Source organism: Oryctolagus cuniculus, chromosome 12 (assembly GCF_964237555.1).
Source record: "Oryctolagus cuniculus chromosome 12, mOryCun1.1, whole genome shotgun sequence".
Classification (NCBI taxonomy): Eukaryota; Metazoa; Chordata; class Mammalia; order Lagomorpha; family Leporidae; genus Oryctolagus; species Oryctolagus cuniculus.
Window position 1 is genome coordinate 11,128,606 of NC_091443.1, and position 19,221 is coordinate 11,147,826.

The 19,221-nt window shown below is 43.2% G+C and overlaps 1 protein-coding gene across 9 annotated transcripts in view; it reads left to right on the forward strand.

The window, feature by feature from the left end:
- The window catches only part of TJP1 (tight junction protein 1), a 261,027-nt gene that overhangs the window by 209,069 nt on the left and 32,737 nt on the right, over positions 1-19,221 (forward strand). For all 9 annotated transcript variants that reach the window (XM_051822263.2, XM_051822264.2, XM_051822265.2 and 6 more), the window contains 6 exons: positions 3,004-3,280; positions 7,476-7,579; positions 8,502-8,670; positions 9,236-9,386; positions 16,847-16,986; positions 17,824-17,929. In XM_051822263.2, coding sequence (XP_051678223.2) covers positions 3,004-3,280; positions 7,476-7,579; positions 8,502-8,670; positions 9,236-9,386; positions 16,847-16,986; positions 17,824-17,929 — 947 coding nt within the window. The remainder of the gene's footprint in view (positions 1-3,003; positions 3,281-7,475; positions 7,580-8,501; positions 8,671-9,235; positions 9,387-16,846; positions 16,987-17,823; positions 17,930-19,221) is intronic.

Below are 19,221 nucleotides of genomic sequence, written 5' to 3' on the forward strand. Positions count from 1 at the left end.
CATAAAACAAGTCTCAGCAAATTCAAAACACCAGAATTGTACTATGCATCTTCTCAGACCACAATGGAACGAAGCTGGAAATCAGCAACTTAGGAATCTCTAGAACATTCGCAAACACGTGGAGACTGAACAGCATGCTCCTGAATGAACAGTGGGTCATAGAATAAATCAAAAGAGAAATCAATAAATTTCTGGAAACAAATGAAGATGACAATACGGCATATCAGACTTATAGGATACAGCAAAAGCAGTGTTAAGAGGGAATTTTAGAGCAGTTGGTGGCTACATCAAGAAATTGGAAGGGCACCAAATACGTGAACTATTAATGCGTCTTAAGGATCTATAAAATCAACAGCAAACCAAACCCAAAACTAGTAGGAGAAAAGAAATAATTAAAATTAGGAAATCAACAAAATTGAAACCAAAAATTACAAAAGATCAGCAAAATGAAAAGCTGGTTTTTGGAAAAAGTAAACAAAATTGATGTACCACTGGCCCAACTAACCAAAAAAAAAAAAAGAGCTGTATGGCAAGAAACTGGGAAACGTGGAAGAAATGGTTAGATTGCTGGACACATACAACCTACCTTAATTAAGCCATGAAGACAGAAAAGAAAAAATACAAATGACCAACAGACACATGAAAAAATGCTCAGGATCACTAGCCGTCAGGGAAATGCAAATCAAAACCACTATGAGGTTTCATCTCACCCCACTTAGAGTGGCTTTCATACAGAAATCAACAAGCAGCAAATACTGGCAAGGATGTGGGGAAAAAGGTATCTAATCCACTTTTGGTGGTAATGTGAACTGGTAAAACCATTTAGAAATCAGTTTGGAGATACCTCAGAAATCTGAATATAGACCTACCATATGACCCGGCCATCTTACCTGGGAATTTACCCAAGGGAAATGAAATCAGTAAATAAAAGAGTTATCTTCACCCTGATGTTTATTGCAGCTCAGTTCCCAATAGCTAAGACATGGAATCCACCTAAATGCCTGTCAACTGAAAACTGGATAAAGAAATTATGGGATATGTACTCTGTGGAATACTACACAGCAGTAAAAAAAAAGAAATCTGATAATTTGCAACAAAATGAATGAATCTGGAAAACGTCATACTTAGTGAAATAAGCCAGTCCCACAGGGACAGATATCATATGTTCTCCCTGATCTGTGAGAACTAATAGAGCACCTGAAAGGAAATCTATAGAAGTGAAAATGACACTTTGAGAAGCAATGACTTGAATAACCCTTGTTTTGACTGTTGAAGAACAGTTTTTTCTCTTCTTCATACTATTTGTTGAACTCTTTTTTTTTTTTTTTTTAAGATTTATTTATTTATTTGAAAGAGTTACATAGAGGAGAGGCAGAGAGGGAGGGAGGGAAAGAAAGACGTCTTCCATGAGCCCATGAGAGCATTTCAGGCATGGAAAGCCAGGGCATTGTGGCAAAAATATGTCCTATATGAAGTATCTCTGTGAGGGAGACCTCAGTGGAAAGAAGTGGCCATCAAAGAAGGATGTACTTTTCTTTGAAGGGAGGCGAGAACTTCCACTTTGTTTATTGCCATGTCTAAATACTGATGGAGATTGTGGATTCAGAAGGCTTCCTTAGCCTTGGTAGCTCATGTCAAGAGCCTTGAGTGATCACTGATGCCATACATAATAGTGTTAATTGTTAAATTAACAACAGGAGTCACTGTGCACTTCCCATGTAGGACTTCTGTCCTCAGTGAGTTGTATTATGAAAATTAACTCTTAAAACTTATTCTCAGTTTTTTTTGGTGCATGTTTGTGTGTGCCAATTGTTGAAATCTTAGTATAGAATTGGTCTTCTGTGTATAAAATTAATTGAAAATGAATCTTAATGGCAAATGGGACTGGGAATGGGAGAGGGAGGAGGAGGTAGGGTGGGAGTGTGTACGTGAGGGCAGGTGTCATGGGAAGAATCACTATATTCCTGGAGTTGTATTTATAATCATTAAATAAAGGGTTTCTTTTGGGGCGGGGAAAGAAATGCATGTGTCAGCAAATCCCATAGAGAGCAAACAAAGATATAAGTGAAAGATTACTGAATACGACAAAGAATTCTGTCAGGTAGAATGAGTATAGATGACCTAATCAGCAAAGTGTGGAAATGTTGCCATGCAGAAGTGAAGGTGCTGTAGAACTGGTGTTTGTCATGAGAGATGATTAAATGGAAGGTCTTTCAAATGGAGCAGCATGGCCTCTCATGCAGACTTGAAAGCAAGTGAAAGCCAGAGGGGACTGGTGGGCTGGGAGAATAGGAGAGGATGGAGAAGTTGGAGATAAGTTGGCAGTGAAAATTGTTAGTAAGTCAGAGTGTGAGAAGTAGAAGAGATGTTGCCCAAGCAGATCACGTAGATCTGTGAGGGGAGCCGATGCACATGGGCTGCTTGTTCAGAAGGTAAAGCAGTGTAGACAATAAATGAACAGGAGAACAGCCAGTTACCAGAGTCAGGGGGCCGGTGGTGGGGGAATTGCGAGAAGAATGAATTTGCACCTACACTACAAGTCACAGATTGAAGAGCTATAGAGACTGAAAGCAGTTGATGAAGTAGAATTGACTTGATGAGCTCTGACACGCTGAATTGTCAGTGCACTAGAACCATCAGTGTATCTGTCAGATGTTTGGCAGGGCGGTTGTGGACCCTGGTGTTGATATGTGCTAAAAGCTTGATGAGCAAATTCAGGTTCAAGTTTGCTGTGGTTTTGGTAGCATCTGCAGTATGTTTGATGACACTGGAGTGCAGTGCCTATCCCATATTCAGAACCAGTTGTTAGCTGCCTGGTTAATGTGTGGTTGTTTCACCTGTTTCTGCCATTAAGGAAATACATTCCTTAGTTTTAGTTTTAATTGTATGTATCATTTGTTAATTAATATGGGATAAGAGAAATGTATCATCCTTTTCTCTTAGGAATTCAGAGTACATGTATGAAAACTAGTCAACTTATTGTGTAATGTTTCTTATTTGTAGACCATTCGACGGAAGAAGAAAGTTCAGATACCAGTAAGTCGTCCTGATCCTGAACCAGTGTCTGATAATGAAGAAGATAGTTACGATGAGGAAATCCATGACCCGAGAAGTGGCCGCAGTGGTCTGGCAAACAGAAGGAGTGAGAAGAGTTGGGCAAGGGATAGAAGTGCGAGTCGAGAGAGGAGCTTGTCTCCGCGATCAGATAGGCGGTCGGTGGCCTCTAGCCAGCCTGCGAAACCCACCAAAGTCACTTTGGTGAAGTCTCGGAAAAATGAAGGTATTGGCTAACAATTCTTTTGTTACTTCCAGATGAAACTTTTAAGACAATGTTAACGAGAAGTCGGATTGCTATCATCATGGCTTTGCTGTGTTGTTCAGCTTCTGTTTTGTGTTTGTATCATATTGCTGTGAGTCAAAGAGAACAGACTTGTTACAGCGGGCTTGAAGGATGTCCATTCTCTCTTCTGGAACCATTTTGTTGAAGCGGATTACGCTTCAAATAAACTGTCCAGCGGTTGGAATTTGGATTTGTTGTTGTGATAAGAGCAGCTAAATACAAATTATGCTACCAGGAAATGTCACTCCATCACCAAATTCAAATCCAGTGTTTCTCTTACCTGTAGTAGTATAGAAACAGGGGAGAAATTTTAAGTGGGGAAGACTGTTCTCAAATGGAGGGATTGAAGGGAAAGAATCCCTTTACAGAACTTCTGTAATATTTTTTTAAATTGAGGCTCAACTGCTTTCCCTCACCCTTCGTCAGACTTGGTAAGAAACAGAATGTTATGAAGGCTTACTTCCACCTGTTTGACCACCTGACATAGCTCCTTTAAGGTACTCCTCCCACCCCATTCTGTGCTGTCTACACCCGCTGTCCCTCCTGCACTTCACCACTCACTCGCTCTTCAGCCCTCTCTGGTCTGCTAGCTGGCCCCTCCTGCTGCACAACTGTGTGCATTACAGCCAGTAGAAACTGGTTCTGATCTTATCTTCCTTTTCAATATCATTTCACAAGTTAACCACTCCCTCTTTTTGGAAATAATGTTATCTTACGGCATCTGTAATGCTGAATCCTTCTAGTCCCTACCCCCTTTTTTTGTATTTTGCGGGCTTGGTGTACTTGGGCTACTCCTTAATGCTCTGTGGGTTCTGTCCTAGACTCTTTCCACTGAATGTGATTTCTTTCTTTCTTTTATTTTTTTAAGATTATTTATTTGAAGGGGGGAGGGCAGCACAGAGAAAGAAATCTTTTTTTTTTTTTTTTTTTTTTTTTTTTTTGACAGGCAGAGTGGACAGTGAGAGAGAGAGACAGAGAGAAAGGTCTTCCTTTGCCGTTGGTTCACCCTCCAATGGCCGCCGCGGCCGGCGCACCGCGCTGATCCGATGGCAGGAGCCAGGAGCCAGGTGCTTTTCCTGGTCTCCCATGGGGTGCAGGGCCCAAGCACCTGGGCCATCCTCCACTGCACTCCCTGGCCACAGCAGAGGGCTGGCCTGGAAGAGGGGCAACCGGGACAGAATCCGGCGCCCCGACCGGGACTAGAACCCGGTGTGCCGGCGCCGCTAGGCGGAGGATTAGCCTAGTGAGCCGCGGCGCCGGCCAAGAAATCTTCTATCTGCTGGTTTACTCCCCAAATGGCTACAATGACCTGGGCTGGGACAGGCCGAAGCCAGGAGCCAAGAGCTTCTTCCAGAACTCCAGCATGAGTGGCAGGAGCCCAAGCACTTGGACCATCTTCCGCTGTTTTTCCCAGGCCATTAGCAGAGAGCAGCCAGGATGCGAACCAGCACCCATATGGGATGCCAACACTGCAGGCGGTGGCTCTCCTCATTACACCAGCCAGCAGCCCTTCACAGGATCTCTCGGCAGTCTTGTCTTTGCTCCTTGCCTCACTCCCTGCAGCCCTTCACGGGATCTCTCAGCAGTCTTGTCTTTGCTCCTTACCTCACTCCCTGCAGCCCTTCACGGGATCTCTCGACAGTCTTGTCTTTGCTCCTTACCTCACTCCCTGCAGCCCTTCACAGGATCTCTCGGCAGTCTCGTCTTTGCTCCTTGCCTCATGTCCCTGCTGGTGGTAGCAGTGCTTATTTCTCCAGCTCAAACCTCCCCACCCTTGAGTTCCAGCTGACTGTTAGGCACATCACCTAGATGTCCCGGGTAGGTCCTTCAGTCTCACACACCTCCATCAAAACACATCTCCCTCTAGAAGCGTCTGCTTGTGTTTCTTCTGAAGTGTCTGGTTGAATATATGCCTGTCTGTCCAGTTTCTGAAGCCAGTCATAGATAAGATGGTCCACGTGATGGTGTCCTAACTTCCTAAATAGCACTCTTACCCATCCCACTTCTGTCTTTGTCTGCTACTACCACCCTTTTCCAAGCCGCCACCATCTCTCGTGGGCTCACTCAGCCTCGTGCCTGGTCCCCGGGTCCCTTTCAGTGGGTTCTGCAGACTCTGTGACGTGCTCTGTGATGTTTCCTTGTCTTTGTTGCTTCCTAGTCTCAACCATCCTACACTTAGGATTTCATCCAACCTGCCACGTGCTTCCCTTCGTACTTCTCTGTATGTTTGTTTTAAATCATTGCATCAACGCCATGCTCCCCCACCCTCTCCCCCACCCCAAATTCAGCACAGTCTTCTGGTATGATTTTCTGTTTCCTGTTTAAAGTTCTGCCTTTAGCATTTCTTCCTCAGAGTGGCCTACTCTGACCCCACTGTATGCAGTGCCCTGTACAAGGGGTCTTCAGAAGGTTCGTGGAAAATGTATATTATGAGAAATCTATTCATGGATTTAAATTTTTTTATGTGTGAAAATAAACTTACCTTGTAATTCTATTTCAGCGAACCTTTTGAGGCATGCTCATATTTCCACTGTCTGAACTGCTTGTCACATTTGTGATTGCCATAGTAACGCCTTTTTCTTTACTGACAAGGCAGGTTGCCAGGCTTACAGGGACTGTTTGTCATTTTCTACTTTATGTGTAGTGCCTGGCATAGTTACGTTCCCCAGGAAATATTTGGGATAAATGACCAGAATAATCTGTAAGTAATATTTAATGGTCGTTTATAAGTTTTTTTTTTTTTTTTTTTTTTGGACAGGCAGAGGCAGAGTGGAAAGTGAGAGAGAGAGAGACAGAGAGAAAGGTCTTCCTTTGCCGTTGGTTCACCCTCCAATGGCCGCCGCGGCCAGCTCACTGCGGCCGGCACACCGCGCTGATCCGATGGCAGGAGCCAGGAGCCAGGTGCTTTCCCTGGTCTCCCATGGGGTGCAGGGCCCAAGCACCTGGGCCATCCTCCACTGCACTCCCTGGCCACAGCAGAGAGCTGGCCTGGAAGAGGGGCAACTGGGACAGAATCCGGCGCCCCAACCGGGACTAGAACCCAGTGTGCCGGCACCGCAAGGTGGAGGATTAGCCTAGTGAGCCGCGGTGCCAGCTATAAGTTTTTAACCTTGAATAAGATAAGCCTTAACCGCTGCTCTGTCCCTGTGTGAAGTAATGGCCATTTCCAAAGCACATATAGCTATTTGCCTAATTCCTTGCCTGCATCTTGTAAACAGTAATTCCTCCCCACCCCCACTGTCTTCCTGCTTATACTCACTCTCGGTATATTTATCTTAAGTTAAACTTTAACTGTGGTGTAACTTTTAAGGCACTTGAGTGGCAGGTCTGCTAATCTATCCCCTATTAAAAGCACTGTTCTGTCCTGGTGTTTATGTGTTGAATCTAGTAAGTCTCAGAGTCGTCTTTCTCTCCTCGCACAGTCAAGGACAGTCCTTTTCCTAGTGACCTTATACTGATAGTTGTGTTGTAAAAAGATTTTTTATAGAGATGTTGGCAGAACCTATTCTGGTTCTCTGGACTCTCCCGGTGACGTCTTCAACTTTGTACCACTCCCTGGCCCACAGAGTTACTGCTGCCTCATTGCTGTGCGCTGCACTGTTTGTATAGAGGAAGGACTTGGCACGCGGTCTCCTGCTCACGTCTGCCTGGTGGATGTCAGCCTGTGGGCTCATACAAAGTAGTGGACACTGCGTCTCTGACTAGGGCTCCAGAACCAGATGTGTGCAGGATCAGAAATACTCCTCCAGGAGCTTGGAAGAACAGAAGTGACTATCAATAATCGTCATCCATAGAATGGTCAGACTCCCCCAGAGTGTCCGGCCTCAACCAGCTTGCTTTTTAGAGTCATATTCATTCTGAGAAACTCGTGGTCAAAAAATGATGTTCTCTTCTGGCCTTTCTTCCTTTCAGCACAAAAATATTTTGTTTGTAGCGCACACTTCCACTTTGATCTCAGGATGACATTGCAGACTTTCTGATGATTAGATAGAATGTCATAATTGCAGAGTGGGCAAGAATAATTTCTGATGATTCATTGTATTTTAAAATTCTTGTGTGTGGATTAATAGTCTTATGCCTTTAAAACTCTGTCTTGGGATTTTACAATAAAGATGTTTAAATATATTTATTTCAGAATATGGTCTTCGATTGGCCAGCCACATATTTGTAAAGGAAATTTCACAAGATAGTTTGGCAGCAAGAGATGGCAACATTCAAGAAGGTGATGTTGTATTGAAGGTATAGTCATATTGTTTCATCCTAATGACCCCAACCAGAAAGCAGGTGCCAGAGTTACCATAGCGCTGCTGGTGTCCGAAGCTGTTTCACCCCCGAGAATTCAAAGTCAGTGTCTGAGGACCAGGGACCCAGCACGCCTCTGAGCATGCCTCTGAGGCTTTGGGTATGAGATCATCCTGGAAGAATTAATTGCTACAGATGTGTATCATTCAGCAGCAGAAATGACTTTGTAGGTAGACAAGTCTGCTCTTACACATTAAGTGGTTTTGACTGTTGCTGCGGAAAATATAGAAATGTTTGTTTTATTGGTTTGCTTATGAGTTATAGAACAGAACAGGATTTTGGGAGGGGCCAAGGGATGCTAATTTGGCTTTTTCTAACAGCAACAGTGTTGTAAAGATGTGATAGTTTGAGGAAGATGGAATGCTGAAATAATTCAGAAAAGTATAAAGGGGATACTTTGATTCTTTTTTTTTTTTTTTTTTTGACAGGCAGAGTGGACAGAGAGAGAGAGAGAGAAAGGTCTTCCTTTGCCATTGGTTCACCCTCCAATGGCCACCGCAGCCAGCGCGCTGCGACCGGCACACCGCGCTGATCCGATGGCAGGAGCCAGGTGCTTCTCCTGGTCTCCCATGGGGTGCAGGGCCCAAGCACCTGGGCCATCCTCCACTGCACTCCCTGGCCACAGCAGAGAGCTGGCCTGGAAGAGGGGCAACCGGGACAGGATCCGGCGCCCTGACCGGGACTAGAACCCAGTGTGCCGGCGCCGCAAGGTGGAGGATTAGCCTAGTGAGCCGCGGTGCCGGCCGATACTTTGATTCTTAACACTAGTTTGAATAATTCTGTCTGTAATAGACTAAGTTAACATTTGTATCCTATTTGCCACTTAATTTCAACCTGTAGTTTTTTCTTTCCATTGCAGATAAATGGTACGGTGACAGAAAATATGTCATTGACTGATGCGAAGACGTTGATAGAAAGGTCTAAAGGCAAGTTGAAAATGGTAGTCCAGAGAGATGAACGGGCGACCTTGCTGAACGTCCCTGACCTTTCTGACAGCATCCATTCTGCTAATGCCTCCGAGAGAGATGGTGAGTGGGGTTTGTTTATAAGTTCCTTTTTTATGAAAATTTATTTGAGAAGCAGAGATAATAGAGCTCTCACTCCCAAAATGCATGCAGTGGCCAGGGCTGGGCTGAGGCCAAAGCTGGGAACCAGAAGCACAGGGTAGGTCTTTTACATGGAGGGCAGGAACTCAGATATTTGATTCAGGGTCAACATCAGCAGGGAGCTGAAATCAGGATGCTGATCCAGGAATCCAACCGAGGTATTCCAGTGTGGGTCATGAGTATCTTAGCCACTAGGTGACATGCTTGCTCCCAAGTGACCTATTGAAGTACTGGGAAGATTGAATTTGTCTGAGGGAAATGATGCTTTTCTATAAGTTAGACACATTCTACATCTAAGAATTGCAAATGTACATGTTCTTTTGAGTGTGGGTAGCTTACCACTATTATCTGATCACAACTGATGAAATGAATGTGCACCTCAGCCATTTCACATGACATCATATTTAGTAGCTTATTTCAGGTGTCATTTTAGAACTTTCTTGTGATTATTTCATTGGAGAATAAATAGCACACTTTTATTGAACAGACATTTCAGAAATCCAGTCACTGGCATCAGATCATTCTGGCCGGTCACATGACAGGCCTCCACGCCGCAGCAGCCGGTCCCGCTCTCCTGACCAGCGGTCTGAGCCTTCCGACCACTCCAGACAGTCTCCGCAGCAGCCCAGCAATGGCAGGTATGGCACTCTGCTGTTGAAAACAGAGTGGAGGTGCGATGATGCCTGTGTCTGGACTTGCTCAGAAATAAAGAAGATAGGTTTCTTTTTATTTCTCTGGTTCTCTTTGTCAGGTTAGGTATTTCTTAGCAGAAGGCAGTCAGACTTTTTCATAAATGTCCAAATAGTAACTATTTTAGGCATGTAGGCCGTATAGTCCCTGTCACTGGTAATTTTGTCTTTGTATCACAAAAGCAGCTGTAGACAATATGTAACGGATGGACGGGGCTGTGTTTCAGAAATACCATTTACACAGATAGCTGGCCAGCAGCTGCCGTTTGCCAACCCATTGCATTAGAAGATGCTCTCAAGCCTCAGGAGTTTACTGTTTAGGAATGTTACCTACAGTAGAAGTCTGTTTAATAGACAGACTGACCAAGACTTGTCCCTTTTTTAAAAATATGCTGTTAGTTATGCCAGAGGATCGGATGTGCTGTTGGTATGCAGCCTACCCGAGGTTGTCTTGTCTTTAGGATCACACTTTCTACAGTTGAGAATCTTAAGAAACTTAGGACGCTTCTCTCCAGAAAAATGCATATGTGCTCATCCATGCAGCAGTTTGCCTAGTTTCTGGTTGTTCCTTGGGCTCTGTGGGCCATTGGCTGACAGGTGATGAACAGCAGTCTAATGGAGATCTGGAGAAAAGTGCATCTAGAGCTGAAAAGACCTCTAGGAGAAAGGAGAACCCTTATGCATTGTTGGTGGAAACATGAATTGGTGTGGCCTCTATGTAAACAGTGTGGAGATTGTCCAGAAAATTAAAAATATAACCACTATATGATCCAGCAATCCCGTCTCTGGGTATGTATACAGAAATATCTGCACTCTTGTTTATTACAGCATTCCTCACACTAGCCACGGCATGAGATCAGCCGAGGTATCTATCAATAGATACCAACAGTGGATAAAGATAATGTGAAATACACGCAGGGATATAATTCAGCCTTAAAAATCTTCCATTTTGCAACAAAATGGATGAACTAAGATACTATGCTAAATGAAACAAGTCAGACACATGAAGGCAAATACTGTGTATTTGTCTCACTTATATGTGGGACTCAAACAACTGAATTCAGTGAACACAGAAGAACATAGAAGGGCTTAGGCCACGGAGACATGGCGGGTGTTGGTCAGAGGTCATGAAGAGGCCATACAGGATCAGTAAGTTCTGGAACCCTCATCACAACGTGTGGCTCCAGTTCATGTGTACTTGAGGTTTGCTGAGACTACGTCTTACCACACAGACACACAAGTAGGAGACTGTGGGAGCCGATGACATGTGAATTCCCTAGACTGTGGTCATTTACAGTTAATACGTGTGTGCCAAAACATCACTTGGCACATTTCCAGTGTATACGATCTGGGTTTATCATTTATTCCTCAGTAACCTGGAAAGAAAACTGCATTAGAGTGCAGAGCTGAGAACAGGCTAGGGTGAGAAGCACTGATTTGGTAACATCTGCAAGAGGTACTTGCTGAAACCAGAGAAGTCACTCAGAGCAGCAGTGTAGAGAGGTGGCCCAGATGGCTGCAGGGAGGGGAGTGGTAACCAGAGGAGGGTGTGCCAGCCAGGAGAGAGCTTCTCTGAAGTTGCGCAGCCCCGTTGTCAGCAAGCCTTCTGCTCACAGAGGTGTTTGGCTTTCTACTGAAGCAGAGAAGAGGGTAGCTTCTGAGAGCTCTGAATATGTGAATACTGTTGCTGTTACTGCATCACTGTGGTTTTAGTTACTTGTGGGGCTGATTCTCCCAACATTTCAAATTTTAGATTTATAGATTTTGTTACCCCTAGTCTTTATTTTAGTATTATAATGATTTTAAGGGAATATTATGGTATGTCATATGCAAATTATTTTATAATTAATGATTATCTTTTAACTGCTGCAACTTAACATATTAATTCTGAAAAAAATCTCCCTGATCCAGCATAGATGTTATCGTGAAAGGGATTACTGCCACAGCACACACAAAGTGATGTAACGGCACCTTTGAGTCACGGAGCAGCCTGTCAGCTCAACACATTTATTTCACTTTGATAGGCTGCTTCTGTCAAGCGATTTGGGCATGATCTTCCTCTTCTAAAAAGTGAAATCCAAATCTCAAGATTTTGGCCATTTGTTTTGATTGTAAGCAACTTTTAGATCTTAAGAAATTCCTTTTGTTATCTATAGTGTTCATTTAGTTGGTCTGAACCAACTAGTGTTCATTTAGTTGGTCTGAACATTAGGCATGTGTAATTGTAACTTGAAAATACAGAAGGTTTTTTTAAACTATCTTCATATTGGGATGTTTTGTCTTTCTTAGGAAGTGTTCTCGTGGATGACACCAGTTAAATGGGAGCTTTTAAAAATATCACATCCTGGGGCCTGCTTTCATCAGAGACAGAGGCATGGAATGCTTTCTTTTATTTTTAAGTTCCTGATAGCATTCTTTTCTTTATGCTATCAGATTTGAGAACTACTGATCAGAAAGTGTAGCATAAAAAGAAAGGATAATACTACAGTGACACAAGGACAGGTCTTCAAATTCTTCCCATATTGTTGTGCTAAGAGTTTAATTTCTGAAATTTGGTAACTTGCAAACAGGCAAGATGTGAAATACCAGTTGATGAATGGCTTCATTTTTTTTCCCTTATAATCTAAAATATGTGGAGTTTTAATTTAGAGGGTGCCTTGCATTTTGAAAAACAATATAAATACATTGTTAAGAGTAAAATGCTAGTATTAAAAACACCATAAGACATCATTAGCTTTAGCTTTTTATTTTTATTTAATTTTGTTTGTGTAAATGTCTTGTGTCTTTACAAATGTTATTTCAGTTCTGTTGTTGAAGGAAATGACAGAGTACTGATTCAGTTTCTGAGAAGTTTCAACTTGATGTATGAAGAAGTCTGTCGTAAACAGCAGCTGTGCCCCTGCTCTTTTGTGTTGGTAGGATGTGCAGCCATCTTCTGGGAATAGCAGCAACTTCGTATACATCTTCATTTTGCTAAGTCACCAAAGTAGTGCTTTCTGTGGGGTTTTAGCCACACGTGTGGGTTCATGTCCCAGCACATTGCTTGCTGCCTCAGTTCGCCGTCTGCAGTACAGTAGGCAGGCATCTGTACGTGGTGCAGGCGTTCACTGTTGTTATGGTGACTGGTAGTAACGGTGTCATGAGTTAGGAGTTCTCAGCATGCTTTCACATCTGCTTGTGTTTAACCTTTTCTTAGAAAATTTCCTCATTTTGTAGGTAAATAAGCAAGGTTGAGAGGTGTGATAAAGTTTTTGTAGGGTTGCAAAGTTGACATAGTTTACAAAAGTTATGAAAGGAACTGGGGCCAGGATTTTAAAAGAAGAAAAAGTACTCCTGGCCTTTTGACTCAAATGCTTGACCTTGCAGGCCAGAGCAAGGAAGGTAGTTTAATTGCTGTTTAATCTTTAGAGAAGAAAGATGTACAGAGACTTCCATCCTTGTCAGGGCCTGCTTGTGCTCCTCTTAGCAAACATTTGCAGAGAATTCTGACACAAACATGCAAGCTTGGTCTTTGTTGTAAACACATGAAACAAATACCCTCACTGCTGTCTACTCAGGGCTTGGCAGACTGTGCACCAGGTGCAGCTTGCCCACCCTCTTTTGTAACCAAAAGTTCGTTGGAGACCTGTCCTGCAGTGGCACAAGTGAGAAGTTGTGTCACAGACTGGCCAAGAAAAGTTTTGCCAGTACCTAGTCTGGAATGTTAGAATAGTTTTGTTTGCAAACAGTGTATGCATAGAGAGACTCCTTACAGTAAGTCTCTGAAGCCTTGATGTCTGTTGCTTTTTGCTGGGTTGTTTGGTGTCTTATTCCGCTGCTCTGGCTAAGACTTGCATTGTAGGAGGATTGGCAGTTCATGAGGCACTGTCTCTTGGTGCTTACTGGTAGTTGATGTTGCTGACGAGACTGTTTCCTGCGACTCACTGCAGTGTGTGACTAGAGAGTACGTGACTCGCTGGTACGTCCTGAGCCTCCGCGTGGCTATATTGTTCTCTCCTGGGCACTGGCAGTTCATTTGGTGGATGTAATTTATGACTTGTCATAAGCAGGTGCTTTTGATTGAGGAATTTCATTACACTAAAAGCTTAGGCGAATAGGAAGGTGGTGAAATGTGAGAACATTGGATTACCAAGATTCACATTTTGTATTACACCAGGTCTTTCCATGAAACTGACAAAGTTCATCTGAGGCCTAAGGCCCTCTTTGGGAACGTGTTTGAGTGCTGGAAGTGTGAGGGAAATCTTCGTGAATGGGCAGGCCTACCATTTCTTATCAGTCTGATCAGGAGATAAAGAGCAGTTTCCATGAACAGAGGAAGTCTAGTGTAAAGAAATTGAGCACATTAGGAGATGGAAATAATGAGGGGTTGGCTAGGAAGGATTCAAGAGAGTGCTAAAGGGAAGACCCGCAGATGGAAGGAGCTGTCCCTGCCTCTGGAGCTGCCATCGCATGGCAGAGTTGGCTGTGCTGTGCCGCCAGACTAACTTGCAGGTATTTGCCCTCTGTGCATGGAGGAGCCCTCAGGGGCTATGCCTCACGAAGACATTGCACTGGACACCATCACAGAGTCGCTGGGGCAAGCTGCTGGCCCCTGAATCCTTGTGTGCTCCGTGCCCCAAGAGCACGTTGAGGGACTCACCCCCCTTCCTGGGTGTCTCCAGCTCCTGCTGCTGACCAGGCTGCTGCCCTGCCCTCTGCCCCCAGCAGTTGTGATTTCACAGTGGAGGTTTTCACCTGGCGTGGCATTGCTTGCTGTGTGATGGTGTTACTCTGCTGCCCTGCTTACACACTATCCCATGAGACCCGAAGCAGACGCTTCTGAGACTTCGTTCCACTTCACCTCTGACCATAGGGTTCTTAACGAAACCCAAGCTTCTAGACAAGCAGGTCATTACCATTAGATTGATATGTACCAGTTAAAATTTTAAAAAACAAAATGTTTCCTTATCCTTCTGGGAGAGAACAGGAAGTTCCCTGGAAGGGTCTGAAATTTCCATCCAGGCTGCTGGGAGGAGGAACACCCAGGAAACAGAACATGGATGATTTTCAGTAAAGTTGACGGTCCTTATAATAGCAAAAAATGTTTTTTACAGCATAAAATTTGAGAACTGTTGTGGTTAGAATTATATAAGGAAGGTTTAGGAAATGTTTTCATCATCACCACCTCACCCACTTTTCAGCAGCTGCACTGAAGGTAGACTAATTCCATATCTATAAATTGAGTTTTTGTCTTATGGTCTCGTTTGTTCATAAGAGAACATATTTAATGTTTGGAAAAATTCCTTATTTTGTTCTATACTCTGAGTCCAACTCTGCATTGGCCAGCCCCGTAGTCAGCAGCAACGTGTGGCTGTCGAGCATTTGAAATGTGGCCAGTTGTAATTGGCAGTTATCAAAAGTGTGAAATACATGTTGGAATTTGAAAATAATGTAAAATATATCATTAATAGTTCAAATTGAATCCATGATGAAATAATATTTTAGATAATATTGGTATCCCTTTTCATTAGATAGATCCTAAACTTAGATGTTGTGGCTCTCACTTTGTAATTCTATGAACAGTGTGCTCTAGGTCTTCATGTATTATTGAGTAATGCCTCCATCTTTTGGCAGATAATGGAAATGCACTAAAAGAGCACTCACTTTCCAGATTGTATGAAAAATGTAATAGTTCCATCCACATGATATGTTATTTTTAAAGGCTGATTGCTTTTAAAGTCATAATAATTGTGTCAAAGGACAAAAAGGTATTAGACATAAGGAATAAGAATTTCCCAAAGAAAAAATACTAGCAGCAGTTTTGAGAGAAACTTAAAGTAAGCACCCTAATTGCATAACAAAATACGGTCCTTTGGCTGTCCAATGGACATTTGAGTTGAAATATTGTACTTGTTTTTGACAGGCGGAGTTAGAGAGACAGAGACAGAGAGAAAGGTCTTCCTTCCGTTGGTTCACCCCCAAAATAGCTGCTACGGCTGGTGCTGTGCCAATCCGAAGCCAGGAGCCAGGTGCTTCTCCTGGTCTCCCATGCGGGTACAGGGCCCAAGCACTTGGGCCATCCTCCACTGCACTCCCGGGCCACAGCAGAGAGCTGGACTGGAAGAGGAGCAACCGGGACAGAATCCGGCGCCCCAACCGGGACTAGAACCCAGGGTGCCGGCACCGCAGGTGGAGGATTAGCCTAGTAAGCCGCGCGGCGCCAGCCTATAGTTGGTTTTAAGTTCTGTATCAAGGCAGTAATATCAGTGATTTTAAATTTTGGAAGGGTTTTTTTCAGTTATAAGCAAGAAGAAAATTAATTTGAATTGTTTTTGTTATCTGTTTGTAAGCAAATAGTTTAAATCCCTGTTGCAGGCCGGCACCACGGCTCACTGGGCTAATCCTCCGCCTTGCGGCGCCGGCACACCGGGTTCTAGTCCCGGTTGGGGTGCCGGATTCTGTCCTGGTTGCCCCTCTTCCAGGCCAGCTCTCTGCTTTGGCCAGGGAGTGCAGTGGAGGATGGCCCAGGTGCTTTGGCCCTGCACCCCATGGGGGACCAGGAAAAGCACCTGGCTCCTGGCTCCTGCCATCGGATCAGCGCGGTGCGCCGGTCGCAGCGCGCTGGCTGCGGTGGCCATTGGAGGGTGAACCAATGGCAAAGGAAGACCTTTCTCTCTGTCTCTCTCCCTGTCCACTCTGCCTGTCAAAAATAAAAAAATAAAAAATCCTGTTGCAGACCAACAAATTTGTAGAACTACTGAAATTATGTAGTTTTTAAAAATCTCATTCTTTTTAAACTTTTTTCATATTTCATATTTATGTATTTTTGCTGTGAAAGTAGGAAATTTACTATTGTGTGTAGAACTTTATTTTTTGATTTTTAAAATTATGTATTTATTTAAAAAGTAGAAGAAGAGACAGATTTTCCAGCTGCCAGTTCACTCTCCAAATGCCCACAACGGCCAGGGCTGGGCCAGGTGGAGTCAGGAGCTCCATCTGGGTCTCCTAAAGCAATGGCTAGAAATTTAGACCATTTATGATTTAAAAGGTGATTCTGGTTGGAGCTAGAGAACTTCTGAACTTTAAATTTTTTTTCTAAGGCCATTTTACTTATAGTTAGTTTGTTTAAACATTTCTAGTTTGAAAGTAGAATGCATCCTTATGGAATAGTAATTGAAAATAGAAACTAAAAAGTACTTAGGTTTTACCTCTTCAAGAGAAAGACATGAGACTTTTTTCCTGAGAAGCGACTGCTAATAATGTGCATCAAGAAAACCAAATTCTTATATGAAAGCTAATTTTATTTTTACATGTTTTAAATATTTTTTTCAAACTTTATTAAGTTGTCTTGCCTCCTCTTGTGTTATGCTCTTTTAAATGGTTTTCCCAATCATTGTGTGCTCTTAATTTTTTATTTGAATGATGTGTAGTCTCCGGAGCAGAGAAGAAGAGAGAATTTCTAAGCCTGGGGCTGTCTCGACTCCTGTAAAGCATGGAGATGACCACACACCTAAAACAGTGGAAGAAATTACTGTTGAGAGAAATGAGAAGCAAACACCTGCCCTTCCAGGTAAGCCTAAACAATACAAGTTCAAAGAACATTTGCAGTCAGGCTATACTAGTTCTCAGGATTCACAGAAAACTTTGAAGATGCTGTAATTCCTACTACCCAGGTATGCCTTTTCATGCACAGGTCTTCTAGCATTTTCATGCATGGAAAGTTGGCATGCATCAGAAGACAGCCATGAGTACTTTTTCTTAGTTTATACAAAGAAGCTAGTTAACAACCACTCATGATAGTAAGGTTGTTTTCCAGCACTGCCCATTAAAGACACGCATCAGATTGGCTCCAAAAGCTTGAAAACAAAAGTTATTTTACTTTTGAAAATGTTTCCATAAACATTCTGTAAAGTAACCGTGTAGCGCTGTTTTTGAGGACCCAAACATCTCTAGCATTGGTTGCCCAGTGGAGATTTTATATCTAATGTCTCAGTTCATTCTCTCAAATCTTCCTTGCTCTGCCTGGTTAGTGGCAGAAATACGAATATATTTACAAACAAAATTGACCACAGGGGACAGAGGTGGCTACTTTGACTTTCTCACCCCCTTCTTAACATCTGTTCTGTTCTTCCATAGAGAATGTAGATTTTTCAAACTTGAGCAGCTGGAGCCATGAAAGTGCCAATGACCATGCCACATTCTTAGTTGTTATGAAGACTTCAGCTGTTAACTGTAACATGTATTCTAATGCATGTGGTACCAGTGTTCCTTGTCGCGGTTCATGATCTTAGGTTTGCTGATGACTCATATATTTTATAGACTCTGTTGTATGGTCATTTCACTACTTGCTTAGATGATTATTCTTTGTTTTTATTGAGTCCTGCACAATTTAATTTTCTTCTTTTAGAACCAAAGCCTGTGTACGCTCAAGTAGGACAACCAGACGTGGATTTACCTGTCAGCCCATCTGATGGTGTCCTGCCTAACTCAGCGCACGAGGACGGGATGCTTCGGTAATGCAGTTGTATTCTGTTGCTGTCTTTTCTGTTACTAAACAGTATCTAGAATGAGTGTCCAGTTACAAACCATAGTGCAAAGATTTTTGAAAATAATGTAGACTGCTTAATGCTGTGATTAGATCATTTCCTTTTTGTTTGACAATCTCGTGCATGGTAGAGTCACTTAGTTAAGAACAACCAAAGTTAAGAACAACCAAAAAAATAAAAACTTTTTGAATGTCTTCTTTCCCACCACTGTCTTCTATCAAGTTTTTAGGTGAGGAATACAGAAATAAAAAAATTGCTTTCTATTTAGGCACCAGAATTTGTCAGTTTTTAATATTTTGGTTTTGAGCGAGGGGATTTTTTTTTTTTTTTCTGTAGCTCATATCAGAATAATAGAATCGTGTGCCTGGAGCGGGTGCTGCGACGCACAGCAGGTTAAGCTGCCACTTGGGGTGCCCATATCCAGTGCCTGGGTAGAGTCCAGCTACTCTGCACTAAGAATCCAGCTTCCTGCTAATGTGCTGGGGAAGCGGTAGATGGTGTCTGAAGTACTTGGGGTCTTGCTACCCATGTGGGGGATCTGGATGGAGTTCTTGGCTCCTGGCTTCAGCCTGGCCAGCCCCAGGCTGTTCTGGGTATTTAGGAAGTAGGTGGAGGTTCTCCGTCTCTGCCTTTCAAATGAAATCTAAAATATAAATGTTAGCCTGTATCAAACACCAGAGCTTCACATGCACAAAGCAAAAACTGAAGAGAGAAATAAGCTTACAATTATTTATAGCAGTAAATGATTACATTGACAATGCAGGGGTGGGAACAAGCATTGTCGTACAGCTGGTTAAGCCACCATTTGGGATGCCCCCACCCACACTGGATAGCCTGGGATGGAGTCCTCCTCTGCTTCCGTAGCTTCGTGCTAACATGCATCCCAGGAGGCAGCATATTGCCCACAGGGGAGTCCAGCGTGGAGCTCCTGGCTGCTGGCTTCAACCTGGCCCAGCCTGATTCTTAGAAGGCATTTGGGGAGTGAACCAGTGAATGGAAGATCATTCTCCTCCTCTCTTTTCCCTCCAGCCCCATCACTCTACCTCTCAAATAAATAAATATATAAAAACATGGTAGTGTATCTTCTGGACCAGGGATGTGGGGGTAGTTATGAAAGTCTAGAAGGAAGATGTAAAGGGTACTCTGTGATTATGATCTGTTTCTGCCTGTCCATTCCCCTAAGGCATCCTTCAGTGTTTGTTTTGTGTCATAAGAATTCCACACTGCTCTGATAATAGAGATATGTGTGCATTGACTCT